Source organism: Vigna unguiculata, chromosome 3, assembly GCF_037176805.1.
Source record: "Vigna unguiculata cultivar grain cowpea cultivar isolate G323 ecotype 2 chromosome 3, ASM3717680v1, whole genome shotgun sequence".
In the NCBI taxonomy this organism is placed as follows: Eukaryota; Viridiplantae; Streptophyta; class Magnoliopsida; order Fabales; family Fabaceae; genus Vigna; species Vigna unguiculata.
Window position 1 is genome coordinate 21,964,390 of NC_140794.1, and position 20,391 is coordinate 21,984,780.

General features: G+C 34.1%; 1 protein-coding gene across 1 annotated transcript; it reads right to left on the reverse strand.

The window, feature by feature from the left end:
- Window positions 1–525: 525 nt before the first annotated feature.
- On the reverse strand, window positions 526–19,690 carry LOC114177829 (subtilisin-like protease SBT3.9). The gene is given in 11 exon segments (XM_028063398.2): window positions 526–730; window positions 732–1,270; window positions 1,355–1,547; window positions 17,213–17,327; window positions 17,405–17,647; window positions 17,733–17,824; window positions 17,923–18,593; window positions 18,816–18,971; window positions 19,042–19,139; window positions 19,227–19,318; window positions 19,407–19,690. Coding segments are annotated over 11 exon segments (2,328 nt in total). The 5' UTR covers window positions 19,518–19,690; the 3' UTR covers window positions 526–712.
- Between the last annotated feature and the right edge of the window lie 701 nt (window positions 19,691–20,391).

Here is a 20,391-nt window from a genome sequence, read left to right on the forward strand (position 1 = left end):
TGAGTACGTCCATACACTGATTAAAAAAAGTCTTGCAACACACATTAGATGAGTTTGTCCATACACTAGTTAAATGAGTCTAACAATATACATTAGATGAGTTTATTTATACACATTATACGAGTCTATTAATAGATATTAGACAACTAAATCCATTCTCTAATTAGACATGTCTTACAATACACATTAGACGAGTTTGTCCATACACATTAGATGAGTATAACAATACATATTACATGAGTGTGTCCATATACTGATTAGACGAGTCTAACATTAGGTATTAGATGAATTTGTCGATGCACATATTATACGAGTCTAAAAATACTCATTAGACCAATATGACCATACACTAATTTGTATTTAGTTTAAAACATCCATTTGATACATAAAAGAAAATTAACTTTAAGAGAAATATATTTATTTATTTTTAAAATTTAAGCAAATTGTATTTTGAGGATCAAAAGACCAAACATATTTAAACTTTTTTTTTTCTTCTTTTCTATTACTGACATTTGGTCTTCGTAGTTTGAAATCGTGTGAAGAACCATTTCATTTAAAAGCTACATAAATGTAATTAAGTAGCAATCTGGAGAAACATTTTCCATCTTAAAATGGGACTTAGAATTCTATGCATGTGCATGTGGTGACGTAAGAATGTGGTGTGTCTAGTTTACTCCAAACAAGAAGTGTGTATTTCTTGAGGTCGACACACTTAAGATTCAAACTGCATTGGTTCTGACAACAATCGGGGTCCTCACAAAATGCTTGCCATCAGTCCAAGTGAGGCTACCAAATTTGTAATCTCCACGAAACTTTTGAGTTGACAGGACACTGACATTGAAGGTAAGGACTTGTGTATCTGAATTGAAACTTAAAGTTTGAGGTTCAACTCTCACTTTTATGCCATACGGAACCTTCACTAGAGCTTTGTAGATAGCAGTTACGTTTCCCACATTTCTCACTCTTCTCATTACTGTTGCAGTGTTCTTCAAGTTTGGAAGTGATATGGAAGGAAGGTTGAGGTTGAGTGGTTGCTGTTTTTGTTTCTTACAACTTGTGTTGGTCTTGGTTACTTTTCGAATGCTTGCACTACTGTGACCCATGGAACATAGGAATTGGACATAATCCTGTGTGGTTATGTCGTATATGAGTCCTGGATCCATTGCTTTGTTGGGATCCATGTGTCCACCCCCAATATCAAAAGGGTCTGCTTCCTTCAGTGTGGAACCCTCTTCTGATATAACGTTTCCATCTGTTCCACTTTGGTATGCTACATTTTTTAGGGCAATAGTTACTAAATTTATTTGGGTATGTAGAGATGTGATTTTGATGTGTTAATTTTGGACTCACTCACCTGTTGTTACCAAAGCTGATCTTATGGCTGCAGGTGACCATGTTGGGTACTTGGATTTGATTACAGCTACTATTCCTGCCACGTGAGGACAAGACATTGAAGTTCCGGACAAGAATGCAAATCCATTGCTCTCTGTACTTCCCTTTGAAGGAAACGCAGCCAAAATGTCCACACCTGGAGCAGCTATGTCCGGCTACCACCATCAATCATCCCCGAGGTTAAGGTTACTCATCACATCATGGAATCAAAAAATGAAGAGCAATAGATATTTGTTTGGTTTAATTATTAGTATAGTATCTACTTTGGTAGAGATGTGTCAATGTGTCAATCTGGTACTAATTTTTTAAAAAATGTCAATTGCATCCCAATTTTTAAAAAGATGCTTCAATTAGGTCCTTTCAGAAGGAGATAACTAACGCCGTTAACGGCATGCCACGTGTCATTCTGTGATTTTTTTTTTTTAAATTTTAAAAAAAATTGAAAAAAAATGCCACGTGTCAAGTTCTTGGTGTGACACGTGGCAATGCAATGCCACGTGTTAGTGTCACTATCAGATATCACTGTGTTGATTTCAAATTTAGTTCCCGTATATGTTTTTTGATTCAATTTAGTCTCTACTTATGTCTATCTGATTCAATTTTGTCCCAATTTTTTTTAATAATTAAAATATTTTATAATCCATTTTCTATAAGATTAAAAATAACTAAGTATAAATATTTTTACAAAATTAAATACTGATATTTATATTGCTTCTCTCCAACTTCATACCAAATTTATTATTTGTATAAATGTTATACTAATATTTTATATTAAAAACAAATTTTTACATATTACTTTATTAATTACTTTTTATTACGTACTCATGTTTTGTTTTTTTTTTCCAAAATACAACAATATTGTCTCTTACTAATTTTAAACCAAAATTTTTATTTGTATGAATGTTTACTAATATGTTTTTTATTAAAAATGATTTAGTAAAATGATTTTTATCACTAAATTTTAATATAAATATCAAATACTTAATTTTTGTAAAAATTTTATACTTAATTAGTTTTAATTTTATAAAAAATTGGGTCAAAATTGAATCAGAGATACATAAGTATGGACTAAATTGAATTATTGAGACATATCTCGAGACTAAATTGAATCATTGAAACATATGTGGGGACTAAATTGAAATCAACACAATGACATCTCATGGTGACACTGACACGTGGCATTGCATTGCCACGTGACACTGACAATGTCATGTCTCACACCAGGGACCTGACACGTGGCCTTTTTATTTTTTTTTTCAAAATAATAATAAAAAATTTGAAAAAGTTAAAAAAAAAACACAGACTGACACGTGCACTACAAGAAAATTACTTATTTCCGACGGAATATTACCGATAGATCTATTTTTGCCGAAAATAGTTAAATACCGACAGATTTATCAACGGATATCGTCGTCTAAATTATCGATGGACATATTTGTCGGTTATCTGTCAATAAATGGTAAGAGACAATTATTCCGTCGGTAAAAGTGTTAAACCCTCATCGATGGATTATGCCGTCGGTAATTCCTTTGGTAAGGGCCTCGACAAAACACTTAAACATTTCTGATTTCATTTCCCCCACTTCAGTTTTCCCGCAACACTCACCCTGAACCCTCATCCGCCGAACACCTTTCACTCGCATCCACTGCTGCCACCGCGACAAGGGTCGTCTGCTGCTGGAGATTTGAGAGGAAGGACGGTGTTTCCATGCAACCGCTACTGAGGGTGTCTCTTCGACGACCGCCGCTGCCATCTTTCCGTTGTCGTGACATTGACGGAAAAACTTCCGGTGAGTAGGGTTTGATTCTCTTCTTTTCGCCATCTCATCCCTCTATTATTAATTTCGTGTTGTTGTTTGTGTGATGAACATTGAGGCTGCGAGAGGGATGGTCATTGTTTCATAGTGCCAGTTTTTGGGAGAGATCTTGGCGCGAGGGAGGCTGCTAAATTGGTGATTGCACCATCGACGGAGGTTAGTGGAACTGATAATGTTAACTATGGAGGAAGTGTTGGCAACTATATGTTTAGTTTATCCTATGCTGTTATGATGCATTTACTTTTGTGTCAATTTGTCCCTGAGAATTTGCAATTAAATACCACTGTGATTATTTGATGTTGTCATGAATTGGTGTTGTGCTTTCATTTGTTTAGTTGTGATTTGGCCGATGTTGTGATTAAATGTTGTTGTGCTTTCCTTTGTTTGGGTCTGAATGGGAATTTGCACAATTTCCAATTGCACAATTCTAGTTTATAAAATGGGCTTGGTTTGATCAAGAGTGGTTTTTGAGGCAAATTGGGATTTAACTCGGGACATTGAACCAATAATCTGTATGGCAGCATTTATAGCTTATGAAATTTGTTATTGAGTCTTGGGCTTAGTTTTTGTTTCCTTTTCTTTGTTATTTATCCAGTAGTGCAAAGGCCTAAGTTTGGGGGTGTGATAACTCCCAATTTTGTAGTAATTTTCGTGTAAGCTTTATAGAGTGCATTTGAGCATGCTACTTGCATTCCTTGTCTTGGTGCAGTGAAATCTATTTAAGTGAGGTTCTAATTCAATTTCAATCTATTATTTCTTAAGCCTCGTTGCATTCCTAATTCTCTTGCCAAATCCTTTAACACGGTTGTTTTAGCCTCTTATTACTTAGAGTGATTGGTTAGGTTATGAAACTAATTCTAATTAACTTCAGCCTTTGATTTTTGTAGCTTAGTTTCTAAAACTAATTATAATTAACTTCAGCCTTTGAATTATATTTCTTCTTCCTACCTTTCATGTTTAGGCTTTGGTTAATAGCAACCTATATTCCTACACTAAGACTAATACTCATTCTAGTGGCTTCTTATATAGGCCCCAATGCAGAAATTAATATAGTTGACAAGCTAATTAAGTATATATGAACTTTTGTTCCATTGAAGTTTGTATATGCTATCTTCATTTCAATTTCTGCCTTTGCCTTTGGTTCATGTTGTAATGGAAATTTGAAAACTTTATCATTTTATCTTAATTATGATAGGGGAGAAAAGGGTAAGGCTCAAGGAGGTTGTGGACCTAAATTGACAATAGCTACAAAGGATTGCCCTAAATGGGTTTTATTTTTGTGAGGTATTTCTTTCCACTTGCCCTCAATTTTTACATTTCCTATATTCATGCATTATAATTTTTAGTAAAGCATGCATGGCTGATTTTTGGAGTTGTAAAATGTGATGAGTTGATGCCTTAGTCACTTTGTATTTTGGGTTGAGGATGATGTTCTACTATTGGTTCATAGTCAAGGAGGTCAACCTTGCTTTCTTTCTCATCTTTAATTAACCATTGTATCAATATTAATTTTGTTGTGTGGTTTCCTTCTTAGTCACTTTATGTGTTGTGTGGTTGGTTTAATTGGTAGAGTGGTGCAGTGGGTTTCCTTAAGGGTAGTTGGGTTTCTTTAGTCACTAGTATTTATTTTCTGAGGGCTGCCAAAACCAGTAATAGAAGTAATGATGCATTCTACTCCTCATTTCTTAATTTATTTTGCTGGCCTTGAGGAAGTACCTTGAGGAATTACCTTGTTGGTTGGTCTTAAAACAAAATTATTGAATGAATGATCCATTTTATGTTTTGAGTCTTATATACAGCCATTAAAACATTGCTTTGAATGTTTAATCCTACACACAAGTTAGGAATAGAAAAGGAATTTAAATTTGCGTACACTACTTAAAAAGTAATTATAGCAGAGTAATAGGCGAACCTCTTTCCTCAATTTCTTCTCATTCTTTTCTACTACACTTTGTCACTCTTATCTTCTAACGTATCTTACCATTGAAGGTTTGTAAGATACGAAATAGAAATTGGTAATCAGAGGTTTCCTTTCATGTTGGACTTAAGTAGTAATAAGTTTATTACTTAAGGCCCATGTTCTTTGACTACCACAAAAGTAACACTGTCGTTGTTTGCCTTCTCACAGAACATGGCCGAAGTTTCCAGCCACCGTCGTTGGGTGTATGACAGTTGTTATAGTGGTAGGAAAGGCTTGAAGGAAACTTTTGTGATAGGAGTTGAACAGTTTATTCAGACTACTCGACAATATAAATATTATGCTCTTGAGGGAGGGATTAGATGTCCCTGCGTTAAGTGCGAAGGCACTCATATTTTGAAAGATGAGGAAGTTAAAGTTTATTTATACAAAAAAGGATTCATGCCAGATTACTGGATTTGGACATTTCACGGTGAAGAAGTACCCTTTGTTTATTCGGGTGAACATGAAATACATTTTCCTAGTCAAAGCACGATGGATCATACCTCTGAGATGAATCACATTATGTATATGCAAGAGATGTTGAATAATGCTCTTGGCCAACATGATTCATTTGAAGAAGCAGACGATAGTCATTTAGAAGAGTCTCCAAATGACTTCACTCAGTGATTTTACAATTTATTAGCAGAGGCCAATGAACCTGTATTTGAAGGGGTTACAGAGTCAAAATTGTCAGTATGCATTGGACTTTTGTCCTTCAAATCCAACTGGAACATTCCCAACCAAGTATTGGACAACATTGCAAAAATTTTAGATCTAACACCACCAAATAATTCTTAGCCCAACAATTACTATGAAGCAAAGAGATTAGTTTCAAAGTTGGGATTGGAGTCTAAGAAGATTGATTGTTGTATGAACGACTGTTTGCTTTTCTATGACAGTGATAATGGAAAAAATGATGTATCCTTGCTCCAATGCAAATTTTGTGGTCACCCTCGATATCGCACACTCCATGGAGGCCAGAGGCAAAAAAAACCAATTCCATTGAAGTCCATGTTCTACTTGCCTATAATTCCAAGACTACATAGAATGTTTGCTTCAATGCAAACAACACAACATATGACATGGCATGATGAGAAAAAAATACAAGGCATGCTACGTCATCCATCCGATGGACAAGCTTGGAAGCACTTTGATCGAAAGCATCCTTCCTTCGCTAGTGATCCCCGTAACGTTTGACTTGGTATATGTTCAAATGGATTTAATCTGTGCATCTAAGCATCGTCATCACTCTATTCTTGTTGGCCTGTGATTGTTACTCCTTACAATCTTTCACCTGAGATGTGTATGACTAAGCCTTATATGTTTTTGACGTGTATAATATCAGGTCCATCTAATCCAAAGGCATCGATAGATGTTTATCTAGAGCCTTTGTTGATGATTTGAATAAGTTGTGGAGTTGTTTATTATGTCCAACCATTTGATCCATTCATTCTAGCAAATAATGTTAGACAAGTTTATTATGTCCCATATCCAACATTTCGAAACATCAACAAACGTGGTTGGTGTGTTGCAATACAAACTAAGCCTAGGGGTCGTGTTGAGTCAAATGAGATGGAAGAAGATATTCCCTATCAAGTTGATGAAATGTCACATTCCCATCAAATAATTGAAATTGAATGTGTCTGTACATTGCATCACCTTGGTGGGGATGGTGAAAGGTTTTGTACTAATTCTTTTATTTTTATTACTGCCTTAGAATGTTCATTTTCCCAAGGCTGGGGGTTCTTTCTTAAACGATTATAAAGGGGTTTTGCAATTATTCTTCTTTCAGGGATAAATTCAGAGACATAGTTTAAACATTCTAAAACTAACCCATTTTGTTTTATTATTCTTTTAAATGTATTTAGATGTTTTATATGTTTGTCCCAAGATTATGAGAAAACTAGTACATCATTTAGATATACCACGGTGAATTCATTACAGGGACTTAAAATATTATTCATGATATTTTGAGATTCTGCTGGGGCATTCTTTAGTCCCATGGGCATAACATTCCATTGTCCAAAGGGTATTATAAACGCTGTTTTATATTTATCGTGTTCTTTCAATTTTATTTGATACTATCCTGATTTGATATTAAATTTAGAGAAAATTATTGCCTTATATAATCTTTTTATTAATTCATAATCTTTTTATTAATTCTTGCTTTTCTGGTAATGGGTATCTTATCCATTTTAAAACATTACTTAAGGGTTTGTAATTAATTACCATTCGGGGTTCCCCTCTTTCTCGTTCATTTGCATTATTTACATAAAAAGCAGCACAACTCCAACTCCAAGGTGATTTGCTTTTTCTAATTAAACCCTTTTCAATAAATTGATTTATTTCTTTTCAACAGTGTTCGCGGGTTTGTTGATTTATTTGTACAAGTTTTGCTTTTGTTGGGATCATTTTATCATTAATTTTTTTTTTTCATAAGGTAGGTCTACTTCAAAACTATTTCGATGCCAAAAAGTTGTTGGTACGTCGGCACATATTTCTTTTTTAAAGTCATTTTCTATTTCTAGTATTTTATTTTTATTTTTAATTATCTCATTTTCTATTCATTCATAATCTATTTTTTTTGTATCAATTTTATTTGATCTTTTCTATTTTTTATAATGCTTAGAAAATTTTCTTCTTCCAATTCTTTTATATTTTTTATTTCTTTAAATTTTATAGGTTTAATAAATTCAAATAAATTATTATTTGTTTTTATTCCTTCTTCTGATATCGTGAATGGATAAATTTGGGTTAAAAAGGGGTTCTAAAATTATTTCTTCTTAAATGTCTTTGGTTAGAATAAAATTATTTTTATAACATTTTCCTTTGTTACAAATACTTGCATTAGTTAGTTTATATTCTACCTTAAGATTTGAATCATTAGCGGTGAACAACTTTTGGAGAGTTTTTTCATAGTATTGCGTAGGAACTAAACCTTCTCTAATACAGTTTAAATCAGCTCCCGAATCTACTAATGTTGTATATTGTTTATGAAACGCATTTCCTATTTTTAAAGAAATTTTTATTTGCCATTTTGCTGAAAAGTTTTTATTTGACTTATTTGCTGTTCAAGATTGTCGTCCTTATCTGATTCTTCACTCTCTCCTACGTCTTTTAACATTTTTAATTCTTCTTTTATCCACCTAATTTCTTCTTTTAAGATTTTTACTTCTTTACATAAATCATTTAAATTAGGTTTTTTATATGAGTTATTTCTGCTTGTTTTAATATTTTTGGAAAATCATAACCCTTAAAAAGTCGTGAAGATCCGGGATTTTTTTCTATTATTTCTTCTGAAGATTCTTTTAAAATTAAATCTTTTATTTTGTTTCTAAGGCTAATTTTGTTTCAGCTTTTATTACATTAATCTGAAAAATACATTCTGTACAATCGCAATTTTCGCTACCCTCACACATCGGCATGTTGTTTTCATCATTTGTATAAAAGATTTCGTCTTCCTGACTAGAGTCGGATTCATCTTCAGAAGAAGTTAATAAAACTTTTGATATCTGTTCTTTAAGTTCTTCACTCATATCAAGTGCATTTATATTTTCTTTTACTCGACAATCCTTCTTCATATGTCCTAGTTTCCCACATTTAAAACAAACTATTTTACCCTTTTTCTTTTAACGGGGTTGATTCTTTTATTCCCCTCCAATTTTTTCTTTTGAATTGTCTATGACTAAAATTTCTTGGGGTTGATATTCTTTTCTTTTGAATAGCTTTTCTTCTCTCAGAAGAAGGAGGTTGTTGTTTTTTGTAACCGTATTGTGAACAAAATTCACCTAATTCTTTTATTCCTTAATCTTGACTCTTTTTATTTTATTTTCTATTTTCGTGTTATTACATAGGGTTACAGATGTATTCTTTACTACACATATTATTCTTCCATATCTTATTTCTTTCAGAGTTAAATCAGGGTATTCTATTTGCAAATTTTCTTTTACTTTATTTGCAAAGACTAAGTGTCCCGCAACAAAAACGTTCTTTCCAAAAATCTTCTTTACAATCTTCCCTCGATAATACCATTGCCATAAAGTTATCAGCATACCATCTAAAATCTCCTAAAGTGGGACACCTCAGGTTATGTTATAACCTGGTTGTTCGTTCGTTAAAAAGTTTTGAATCTCCCACAAAATGATGTATTATTGCAATTACTAATGTTTCAACCATTACCGGAATTTGTTGGCCATCTTCCGTTTTTACACAGGTGGCTATATAGCTTTTATTTTCACTTGTTAAGTAATTATCCCACCATCCTTTTAATATTCCCGTAAAATCTGCTATTATTAGTTTTAGGGTTTGTATAATTTAGTTGAGTATATATTTTGAATGTCTTTTATTTGTATTTCTCGTTTCCCATTTATCATTTTAAAAGGTGATGCTATTACTTCTTTACTTTCTATATTCGGGAATTTTACTTCTTCAAAAGGGAGAAACACACTTTGTATTTCTTCTAATCTCCATTTTAACCCGCTAGTTATTTCTTGGTGATTTAGAGTTCGTGGAACAAAAGCATTTACCTTTTCTGGATTTACTAAAAGGAGAGTTGTTTCGTCTTTTGGAGACATTAACAAAGCTCCAGGGGCCAATTGGGTTTTCATAACTTTATAATACAATCGATATATTATGATTATTGGTATTGCATGAGGATTCCAATCCCCTTCTTTCAATTTTACATCAAGAATTATGTTATAATTGGTGTCATGGAAACTTTTAAGAGATATTGAATAATTAGGGTACTTATTTATATATACTGGACCTTCATGTAAATTTGTTTCGAAAATCGCTAAGATTTGGTCACTTAATTGTTTTGGTCGATTATCTTTTAGTATTGCAAAAGTTGGGGTATCAATTCCATTTCTAAATAGAGCTTTTATTGCTATTTGGATTCAGCCTATATGAAGATATTTATATTCTTTTATATGTTCCGTAATTAATTGCCTTGAAATTAAGGGAATGAACTCTAGAATGTTCTTGATGTCTATTTCTTTTTCAACAGTTTTTATTATATATTCTCCTTTAAAGAAATCCATTAGTTTGGTTTTATACATAGAAGATATTTCCAGTTTTGGTATAGACCATTTATTGAGCCTCGATTCTATTTCCGAGATTCTAAGTTCATGGTGAATTATGTGAGAATTTTCTTCATTACTAGACTCTCTTTCTTCCATTTTCTCTTTCCCTTTTGAAAGCATTTTTAATAACCTATACATCTCTAAGATGAGAATAATGGGACCACATTTGGTTACCAATGGTTTTGATAGCCAACACCTATGGACTTACTAACCGGGAACACCTTTCGGGCTGACCAACGCTATTTTCTTCTTATAAATGTTTTAAGGTATTATCCTTCTTTCGTGCAGAATCGATAAAATAGTAGAAGTATAATCTAGTAATGAAAAATATAAACACTTAAAACATCAATCCCTTATTTCCTTATTCCCCCATAAAATAGAGTCGTCTGGCTCTGATACCAGTTGCAACAAGGGCGGCAACATTTCATATAATTAAACATTAAAAAGTGTGGAGAAATTCTATAAACATTTAATATTATTTAATATTGCTAAAATAAAATGGAATTTTAGAAGAAATTAGCACTTACAAATATATTGCGAGCTTTTTTTCTTTTCAAATTCGAAAGCCAGTACAGGAAGGAGTCTTAGATGAAAAGAGAGAGAAAGATCAAAAGGGAAGGTTTCAGAAATTCCAGTCTGCCTCCTTCAATTTCTTTAAAGGTATTTATAGGAGACGGATTTCAAATTACATTTCAATCAAGAAAATCAGAATTCAAATTACATCTCATTTTGAATTTCTTGTCAGAGAGCATCTTCTTTTCTTTGTGGTGTCTTTTCTTCTTTTTCGTATAGCATCTTTTAGTGGAGACTTTTTCTTTCGTCACCTCAATTTGATTGATTGACGCGGAGAATCTTTTCATAATGGTGAGTAGCTATAGCTTTATCCTCGGCGGATGCTTTCCGGATATTGCATAGTTGTCCAATCCATTTTCCTTTTGTTATTTCCATTATTTCGGGAAATTCATTTGGATCGATTCATGAGAGATATATTCCGTAACAATCATTCTCATTTTCAAAATATGGATGATCGTCAACTTCATCTTCTTCTGAGGAATCCAACGACGATAGAGCCTGCAATAATGTGGCTTTTATGTCAGCTTTGGATTTTCCTTTTAGTTTCAAGCGGAGTCCTTACAAAGCTTCGCTCTTCTTCTGAGGAGTAGCTAGGTTAAGGGATTTATTCTTCCATGTTTGAAACTTCTCTTCAAGATATTGGACTTGGGACTTCTTCCACCAAAAAACCTTCATTTTGAGACATAAAATTTTTGGGAAAGGAGTGGGCTTGTGCTGATGTAATTCATAGATGTGCTGGCATAGCCAACTTAAACTCCTTTTGGCACAAAAATTTAAGACTTTTTCGTGAACTGGCATTTGAGGAGTGGCTTTTTGAATTCTTCATAAACTTTTACGACTACCGGAGGAAAGATAGACTTTGTGGGCCCGGCCTAACAAAACCATTCCTGGAACCATGCCGGTATTTCTTCATTTAGGGGATTTTAAAACTGATATACCATGAATGCATAGGGTTCGGATCACACATGATGCGATACCAAGTGTTCTGGTAATCAAAGTAATTATATGCTGGAGGATCAAACACCCTTGAAAATCTTTTTTCGGTTAATGGGCTTTGATCCAATCTTTGTAGGACAGAACTCGATTAATTTTCAATTTAGAGTAAATAGTCTTTGAAGGATCATTTTTATTTACTTCGCGATAAATTTCAGTAGATACGGTGTCGATAATGATCATTTGATAAAATTTCTTTGTTTTCTTCACATTTTCTTTCGGGATCCATCCCCATGTAGGAGCCACGTGATTGATTATCACAGTTGGATCCAAATCTTCCCATTCCTTTTCGAGGGTTATTACTGTAGAACATGATTCTTTTATTAAAAAATTCATGGGGGACTCAATACTGCTGGTATTAGGCAGGGATCCTAATATCTTAAATCTATTTTCAGTGGTGGTTAGGGTATTGGGAAGGATTCTTTTTTCACTTTGAGCAGAAGTATTTCCTTTTTCTAGGGTTTTCTTACTATTTAGAAATGGAATTGATACCCCAATTTTTGCAATACTAAGAGATAATCGACCAAAACAATTAAGTGATCAAATCTTAGCGATTTTCGAAACAAATTTACATGAAGGTCCAATATATATATATAAATAAGTACCTTAATTATTCAATATCTCTTAAAAGTTTCTATGACACCAATTATAACAGAATTCTTGATGTAAAAATGAAAGAAGGGGATTGGAATCCTCGTGCAATACCAATAATCGTCTTAACATACACAAAGTCTATCTTTCCTTCAGTAGTCGTAAAGTCTTATGAAGAATTCAGAAAGCCACTCTTCAAATGCCAGTTCACGAAAAACTCTTAAATTTTTATGCTGAAAGGAGTGTAAGTTGGATATGCCAGCACATCTATGAATTACATCAGCATAAGCCCACTCCTTTCCCAAAAACTTTATGTCTCAAAATGAAGGTTTTTTGTGAAAGAAGTTTCAAGTCCAATATCTTGAAGAGAAGTTTCAAACATGGAAGAATAAATCCCTTAACCTAGCTACTCCTCAAAAGAAGAGTGAAGCTCTGTCAGGACTCCGCTTGAAACTAAAAGGAAAATCCAAAGCCGACATAAAAGCTAAATTATTGCAGGCTCTATCGTCGTTGGATTCCTCAGAAGAAGAAGATGAAGTTGACAATCATCCATATTTTGAAAATGAGGATGATGGTTACAGAATAGATCTCTCATGAATCGATCCGAATGAATTCCCTGAAACAATGGAAATAACAAAAGGAAAATGGATTGGACAGCTAGCAATATCTGGAAAGCATCTGTCGAGGATAAAGCTATACCTACTCGCCATTATGAAAAGATTCTCCGCGTCAATCAATCAAATTGAGGTGACGAAAGAAAAAGACTCCACTAAAAGATGCTCGACAAAAGAAGATGCTCTACAAAAAAGAAAAAAAGACACCACAAAGAAAAGAAGATGCTCCTTGACAAGAAATTCAAAATGAAATGTAATTTGAATTCCGATATTCTTGATTGAAATGTAATTTGAAATCAGTCTCCTATAAATACCTTCAAAGAAATTAAAGGAGGCAGACTGGATTTTCTGAAACCTTTCCTCTTGATCTTTCTCTCTCTTTTTATCTAAGACTCCTTCCTGTACTAGCTTTCGAATTTGAAAAGAAAAAAGCTCGAAATATATTTGTAAGTGTTAATTTCTTCTAAAATTCCATTTTATTTATCAATATTAAATGTTTATATAGTTTCCCCACGCTTCTTAATGTTTAATTATATAAACTGTTGTCGCCCTTGTTGCAACTGGTATCAAAGCCAGACGACTTTGTTTTACCGGGGGGAATAGGGGATTGGTGTTTTAAGCAGAAGAAGAAGAAGAAGACAACGATGATGATGAGAATTATGAAGTCATGAACGATGATAGTGATGATGATTAATTTTTAATATTTATAATTTGTATTATGTGTCATTGTTGTTGTGTAGTTGTAATATGACCTTTTACTTTTTAATATTTGTACGTATCATTTGACATTAATATTCATCGTTTATTTATTCTAATAGTGCACAATGTCATCCGGGGGTCCACCTAATCTTGGTAGGGGGAAAGAAGTAGCAAAACCTAAAGCAAAAAAGGGCACCAAAAAGGCCACGCTACCTGATAAAAGTTCCTCCTGCAAGACAATCCACATCCACTCCATCCACTCTTGCTGACACACATAGTGTAGCCTTACAGTCAACCTCTCTAGGTGTTGCACCCACACCATTACCTTCCCCATCTATTCCTATTGTATATGCCACACTACCTCCTATTATGGTACCCACACCACTTCCTGTAATGGTACCCACACCACCTGTTGTTATGGTACCCGCACCACCTCCTCTTATGGTACCCATACCACACCCTCCTTTGGTACCCACACCACGCCCTCCTGTGGTACCCATACCACCTCTTGTGATGGTGCCCATGCCACCCCTTGTTGTGATATCACAACCTTCTTCCTCACCCTCTGTTGTTGCTGCTGCTATACCTTCTCCGTCATCAGTCCCTTCACCTAGCAATCTTGCCTCTTCTGGTCCCACTAATGCAGATGTTGTTGTTGTTGACCCTCCTCCCAATGAACGACCCATGATTGAACCTTATGGGAAAGGGTCATAATAACTTCTCCCATCTTAAAAACCATTTTCTTTTACATGACTTATTTTACCTTGCCCTTTTGTGCATTAATTTTCTTAAATCATGTGCAAGTTTTATCCTTCTAGAGTTTCTTCCCAGGCCATCACAAGGTCTATTAAGCAATAATATTTGACTGCTTGGCCGACATGGGGAGCAATACCTCCAACAGATAGAGATGTATTTTGGCAACATTTTAAGGTAAACATATCATCAATCTTTTTAAAAATTTAATAACTGTGTATGTTAATAGTGCAAAGAAATTGATGATTTGTACTTGATTCGTTGTCGCAAAGGAAGGTTCAGTGGATACTTAAGTATGAAGCTCAAATTCACACAAATTTTAACTCTAAAGCTTCACATAGGCTCTTAGAGATGTTTAGAGAGGCTAGGATTGCAGGACAACGACGTTATTGGCTTGGGGATGATGTGTGGAATCAATTGCTGACACATTGGAATTCTCCAACCTATCGCAATAAATGTGTTACAGCCCAAAGGAACAGAGCTTCCCCAAGGGTGAGAGCCTACACACAAGCGATTCCATTACTACTCATGAGCATGCCATTCGTATGGTAATAAACTTCTCTCTTAAGTAATTCATCACTTAGAATTTTAATAATTTTTGCTTAAAAAGTAACACCATATTTTGTTTTACAGGCACAGGAGCTTGGACGACATGTGCACAACAAACCCATATCCGTAAAGGATCCAGCGAGTATGTTGATGAAAGATCTCGGAGGACCCATGTAAGCAACACTTTCTTTTCTTTCCCATAAAAGTATATCGTTGACCCTATTTCACTAATACATTCTTGTTTACTTAATAGGAAGAATTTTAAAATAGACTTTCACAGGTCAGATCTAAGCAAGGCTCTTGTGTTGGTCCATCAGATCCTAATGATGATCCTACAACGGAAGACACAATTAGGACTCGGTGTTGGGTTGAGGTTGTTGGTGGAAAGAATAAAGGAAGAGTATATGGGGCAGGCCAACTTGCTGTAAACTCAGGTGCAAGCGGTAGCCTCAGGCACCAACCATCTTCTTCCTCTTCCAGTGTTGAGGACGTTACGTACCTCAGACAAAGACTAGAAGCCCGTGATTAGGCTTATGAGGAATTAAAAGGTCAATTTCAAAACTTACACAATCTGGTCTTAACATTGTTGCCTCCTGACCACCGTGCCCTTCAACAACCTTAATCCAACCTAACATTATCCTAACATCGGCCTGAAGCAGTCCAACCTAGCACAGTCCAGCCCAGCACAATCTAGCCCATCACAGTCCAGCCTGCACTAGTTCCTGAGAACTCTGATTCGGATGACTACATAGACTATTAGGACCGGATGTCAGAGTTACTCAGGACTATAGTTTTTAGTTTGATTGAGTTTTTTAGTTTGATTGATAATAAACACTTGATGTTTTCACTTATGTGATTCGGATGACTGCTTATAATATTATTAAAGACTAGTTTTTACTTTGATTGAGTAGTAAACATTTTATGCTTTCACTATATTTAATTAATGTCGTCATATATGTTTACATTAATGTTGGAGTTGAACTAGATATGTATTTGTTTAGAATGGATTAGATGTTATAATTGGCAGTTCTGTTTCTGAATGTCTGTGATTTGCATGTCTGGTTAATTATGTGTGGTTTTAGCAAACATGCAGAACAGACTTTGCAGTCTGATGAATATTTACTAACGACATTATCGACGGATCCTTCCTCCGCCGGTAATGGTTACAGACAAGTCTGTTACCGACAAATTTTTTACCGTCAAAAATTAGCAATTACCAACGGATATGGGTTCTTACTGACAGATATGGATGTCTGTAATACACGATTTTCTTGTAGTGGTGGCACGCTGTTAACGAAGTTAGTCATCTCCGTCTAAAAGGGACCTAATTGAAGCATTTTTTCAAAAGTTGGGATGCAATTAACACTTTTTTTAAAAGCGGGTATCAAATTGACACATCTATACTAAAATGGGTATCATCCAAGTAATTAAACCTATTTGTTTATATGACAAGTTGCTCAACACAATTTAGAAAGAAACAACAACATGATAACAAAAAATATTATGCAAGAGAAAATTAATTTGCCCAAATTTTCAAAATTATGTGAGGACCAACAATAATACAAAATGGCACACTAATATTTTTAATTTTTAATGTGAAAAAAACATTAAAAAACCAATAGCTCAAGTTGTTAATCAAGTTCTACTATGATAAAATATAAATATAAAAAGGTCAAATCAAAATACAAATAAATGTCTATCCGTCAATATATTAAAATAATAATATTTTCAAATTTGAAAAACAAAAATTAAAATTAAAATACAACAATAATGAGATTCACTAATCAAAAATATTAGATTTACGATCTCAACGATCAAAATAAAAAATTATATACTATAATATGTTGTCAAAATTTTAACTCGATGTGATCATAATCAAAGCAGGAACTTATTTTTTCTATTTCTAAGGCTACAAAAATCAACACGTTTTCTTAACCTAGAAGGCCTTCTCCACTGAAGCTATATGAAACAAAATGAATTTGGTTAATTTGAACTTCTTAGAGCCATATAGTTAGGAGTACAACCCAACACTATATAGACTTTTTTTAGTTCCTTTGCGTTCACACTCAAAATAATTTTACTTTTGTTATAAACTACATTCAATTACTTGTCTCAGAGTTTCAGAAAAAAAAAAAAATCTGGTTTGGATAAAAACAAGTGATGCATATGTAAGTATGAGGTGGAGGTATACCTTTAGCACAGTCGGAGACAAGCTACTGGGTCCTCTAGACGAGAAAGACGCAACTCTCGGTGATGTCCATTTTCCAATAACAGTCTTGGGAAAACTCAGGCTTGCTGTTGGAAACCTTTCAGATAACCATAAAGTTAATTTTAAAATAAATTAACATTCAGAAGAAGAAGCCAATGTTATATATTAGCTAACCTTGATCTTCTAATATAGGTTAATATTTGTGTCCCCGTTTCATAATCTACCTTGATACATGGAAACAAACCACACTGATTGAGTCCATCTTCATGATATTGTGCATATACTAGTCCAACTCCTCCAGCTTCCTTCACTGTAACTGATGCAGAAACAATGTCCTGTTGATCTGATACGCCAAAGCACAGAACAATTTTTCCTGCTGCCATAGTTGCATTTAGACTTCCAGATTGGCAATCCTTGCTTGAAAGAAACATACAACGCAGTAAATACAAAATTTACAAGAATGCAATGCACAAAACATAGTGAAACTGAAGGGAGTTCTCACGCCAAATTATCTGGTGAGTCTAGAGCAATACGTTCAGAATATGTGAGCCCAACAGATTCCACACCATGTTTTCCAGTATCAATGGACTGTCCCTGTATAGAAACAATCACAGGTTGAAACCACGTATGAAGTGTGAAGTGAAGTGAGCATAATTATTCAGAAATTTGATTTGAAAATAGTTGTAGCATACCCAGAGAGTGCGGTTATTTCCAAGAGTGATGGCAGCTGGAAAGGCCCTATCTATGGTGGTTGCTCCAACTGTGATGATCCATGGTGCAGTATTTGTAATGGTTTGTGAGAGAGGACCAGAATTTCCAGCAGAACAAACGACTGTGATTCCCTTAGCAGTAGCGTGAAAAGAACCAATTGCTATTACATCACGTTGATCAACATAGGAGAACAAGGGAATGGAAAGGCCAAGAGAAACAGTTAAAACATCAACACCATCATGAATAGCCTTATCAAAAGCTTTCAAAATATCAGCATCAGTGCACTCTCCAATTGGAAAGTCCCAGCAAGCTTTGTAGATAGCTAAGTGAGCCAAAGGTGCTCCTCCTCTGGCTATACCAGAAGCCAGTCCTCTGAAGCTTGCATTTCCTACAAAGTAACCAGCTGCTGTGGAAGCTGTGTGAGTGCCATGACCAATTGCATCTCTTGCTGAGAGATATTCATTGGTGTTGTTTCCTTGAAGAAGCTTCTTAGTCTCATCAGTTATTCCTTTCAGAAACCATCTTGCACCTATTATCTTCTTGTTACAGTTGGTGGAGTTGAACTGCTCTCCCACTTCACAAACTCCTTTCCACCTTGATGGGATTTCTCCCATTGCTTTATCATTGAAACTTGCTGACTCTGGCCAAATTCCTTCAAGAAACCACAATTCTCATTGGTTACATAGCTACATGGCAAGCCCTCGTTAGTTATTGGTGTCAGGAGTTAATTTTAGAATTTAGATTCTCTGCTTAGTTTTCTGCTGAGTTTTATGTATTGTCTCTCTGATGTGTTTCAAAATACACGGATGAAAAACAACACCAAAAAACCCCTGCAGACAATCTGGATTCTCAATTTTATTGTTACTAGTAGTACCTGTGTCTATTACACCTATGATGGCTCCTTCACCTAAGTTGGTGTTAGACAAAGCGGTCTCAGAAGTAGAATGATGGATCCCAATAAAGTCCCAGCTCCTGGTTGTGTGGAGTTTGTGAATGCCATTTGGAATGACAGAAACTACCCCAGGAAACTCTGCATTACATGTTATAAATTATATAACTTTTAAAAGGTTCTGAGATGGGTTAAACAACAATCATCATACTTGCTATTGCTTCTGCTTCATGTTTTGTCAATCTTGCTGCAAACCCTGAAAAACCATGCTTGTAGCTGTAAAGAATTGAATTCTTTGCAGCTTCTTTGCTTCAGAACAAAAACAAAACATTTGCAGTTACTTTATTTCTTGATTCTTATATGGAAAAATGAGTATGTGAAGGACATAAACCATACCTTCCTAGAAGTGATGATAACATTTTGTGGTGATACTTTTTAGTAAGTTGCGGATTTTGATATATCTTATCTCCCATGTATACAATGTGCACCTAGAAGTTCAATGATTTATTTAATAATTGATTGTGTTCAATGACAGATATACACTAAAGTAGAAGTAGAAACTTAAGTTGCACTCACAGAGCTTGCCTCTGCAGAAGTGGGCACAGAGTTTTGGACAAAAAGAAGAGCAGAAGCTACGAGAAATTGGACAATTCTTGACCATCTCCAGTTTCTTGAATTAGTATCCATAGTTGGAGAGTTTCAGAGGCTTTCCAAATGCATAAAAACACACCAAGTGGTTGCAACTTCTCGTCTTCTTCATAAAGCTGCATTCTTAGTATGTAATGATGCATAGAATATAACTTTTTTGAAAATAAGAAAAGTTCAAAGTCCTTTCCTTTTGTGCAGAGCACTTTTCAATTTTTATGCTCATTCTGATGAAAAATATGCATAAATATCTTCATCATCAGCGAGGATAGGGGAGGAAAGTAGTATACTGCTTTTATTTTTATGGCTAAAAGAAAAATATTCTCTAATTCATATTATCTTTGTTTGTTTTAATTGTCTCAAAGTTTAAAAAGTTTGTTTTCAATGTCTTAAATATCTGTATTAGATTGAATTGATCATTCCATCAACTGTTTTACTTGAATATTGCTGATTTTGGTTAGTATAATAAATGTTATGTGATGTGAAATCTGTTGATGAATAAGCTTTCGTAATACAATGATATGATTTTATAAGAACATATCTTATTCTTATATACAATTTCAAGATATTTATTATTATGAATATGGAAAATTATCTATATATATACTTCAACACTGGTTATAAATGTAGTCCCAAAGCCATCATCATCGCACTATTATTGAAACCTTTTTCTTTTTCTAAACTTTTTGAGTCCCATCTTTTCTGCTTTTACTGTTTTTTACAAATTATCACTGGGACTGGAACTGGACAGTGGCAGATCTATTCTAATGGAAAAATAAAAAGACAAAAAAAATATGCAGGTTTTCTGTTTCAATAAAAATTATGATTTTATCTCAATAATGTGCAATAAAAGATTATATTAAATATTAACATGTAACATCAATGAAACTCATAAAAAGTAACACTAAAATACTCA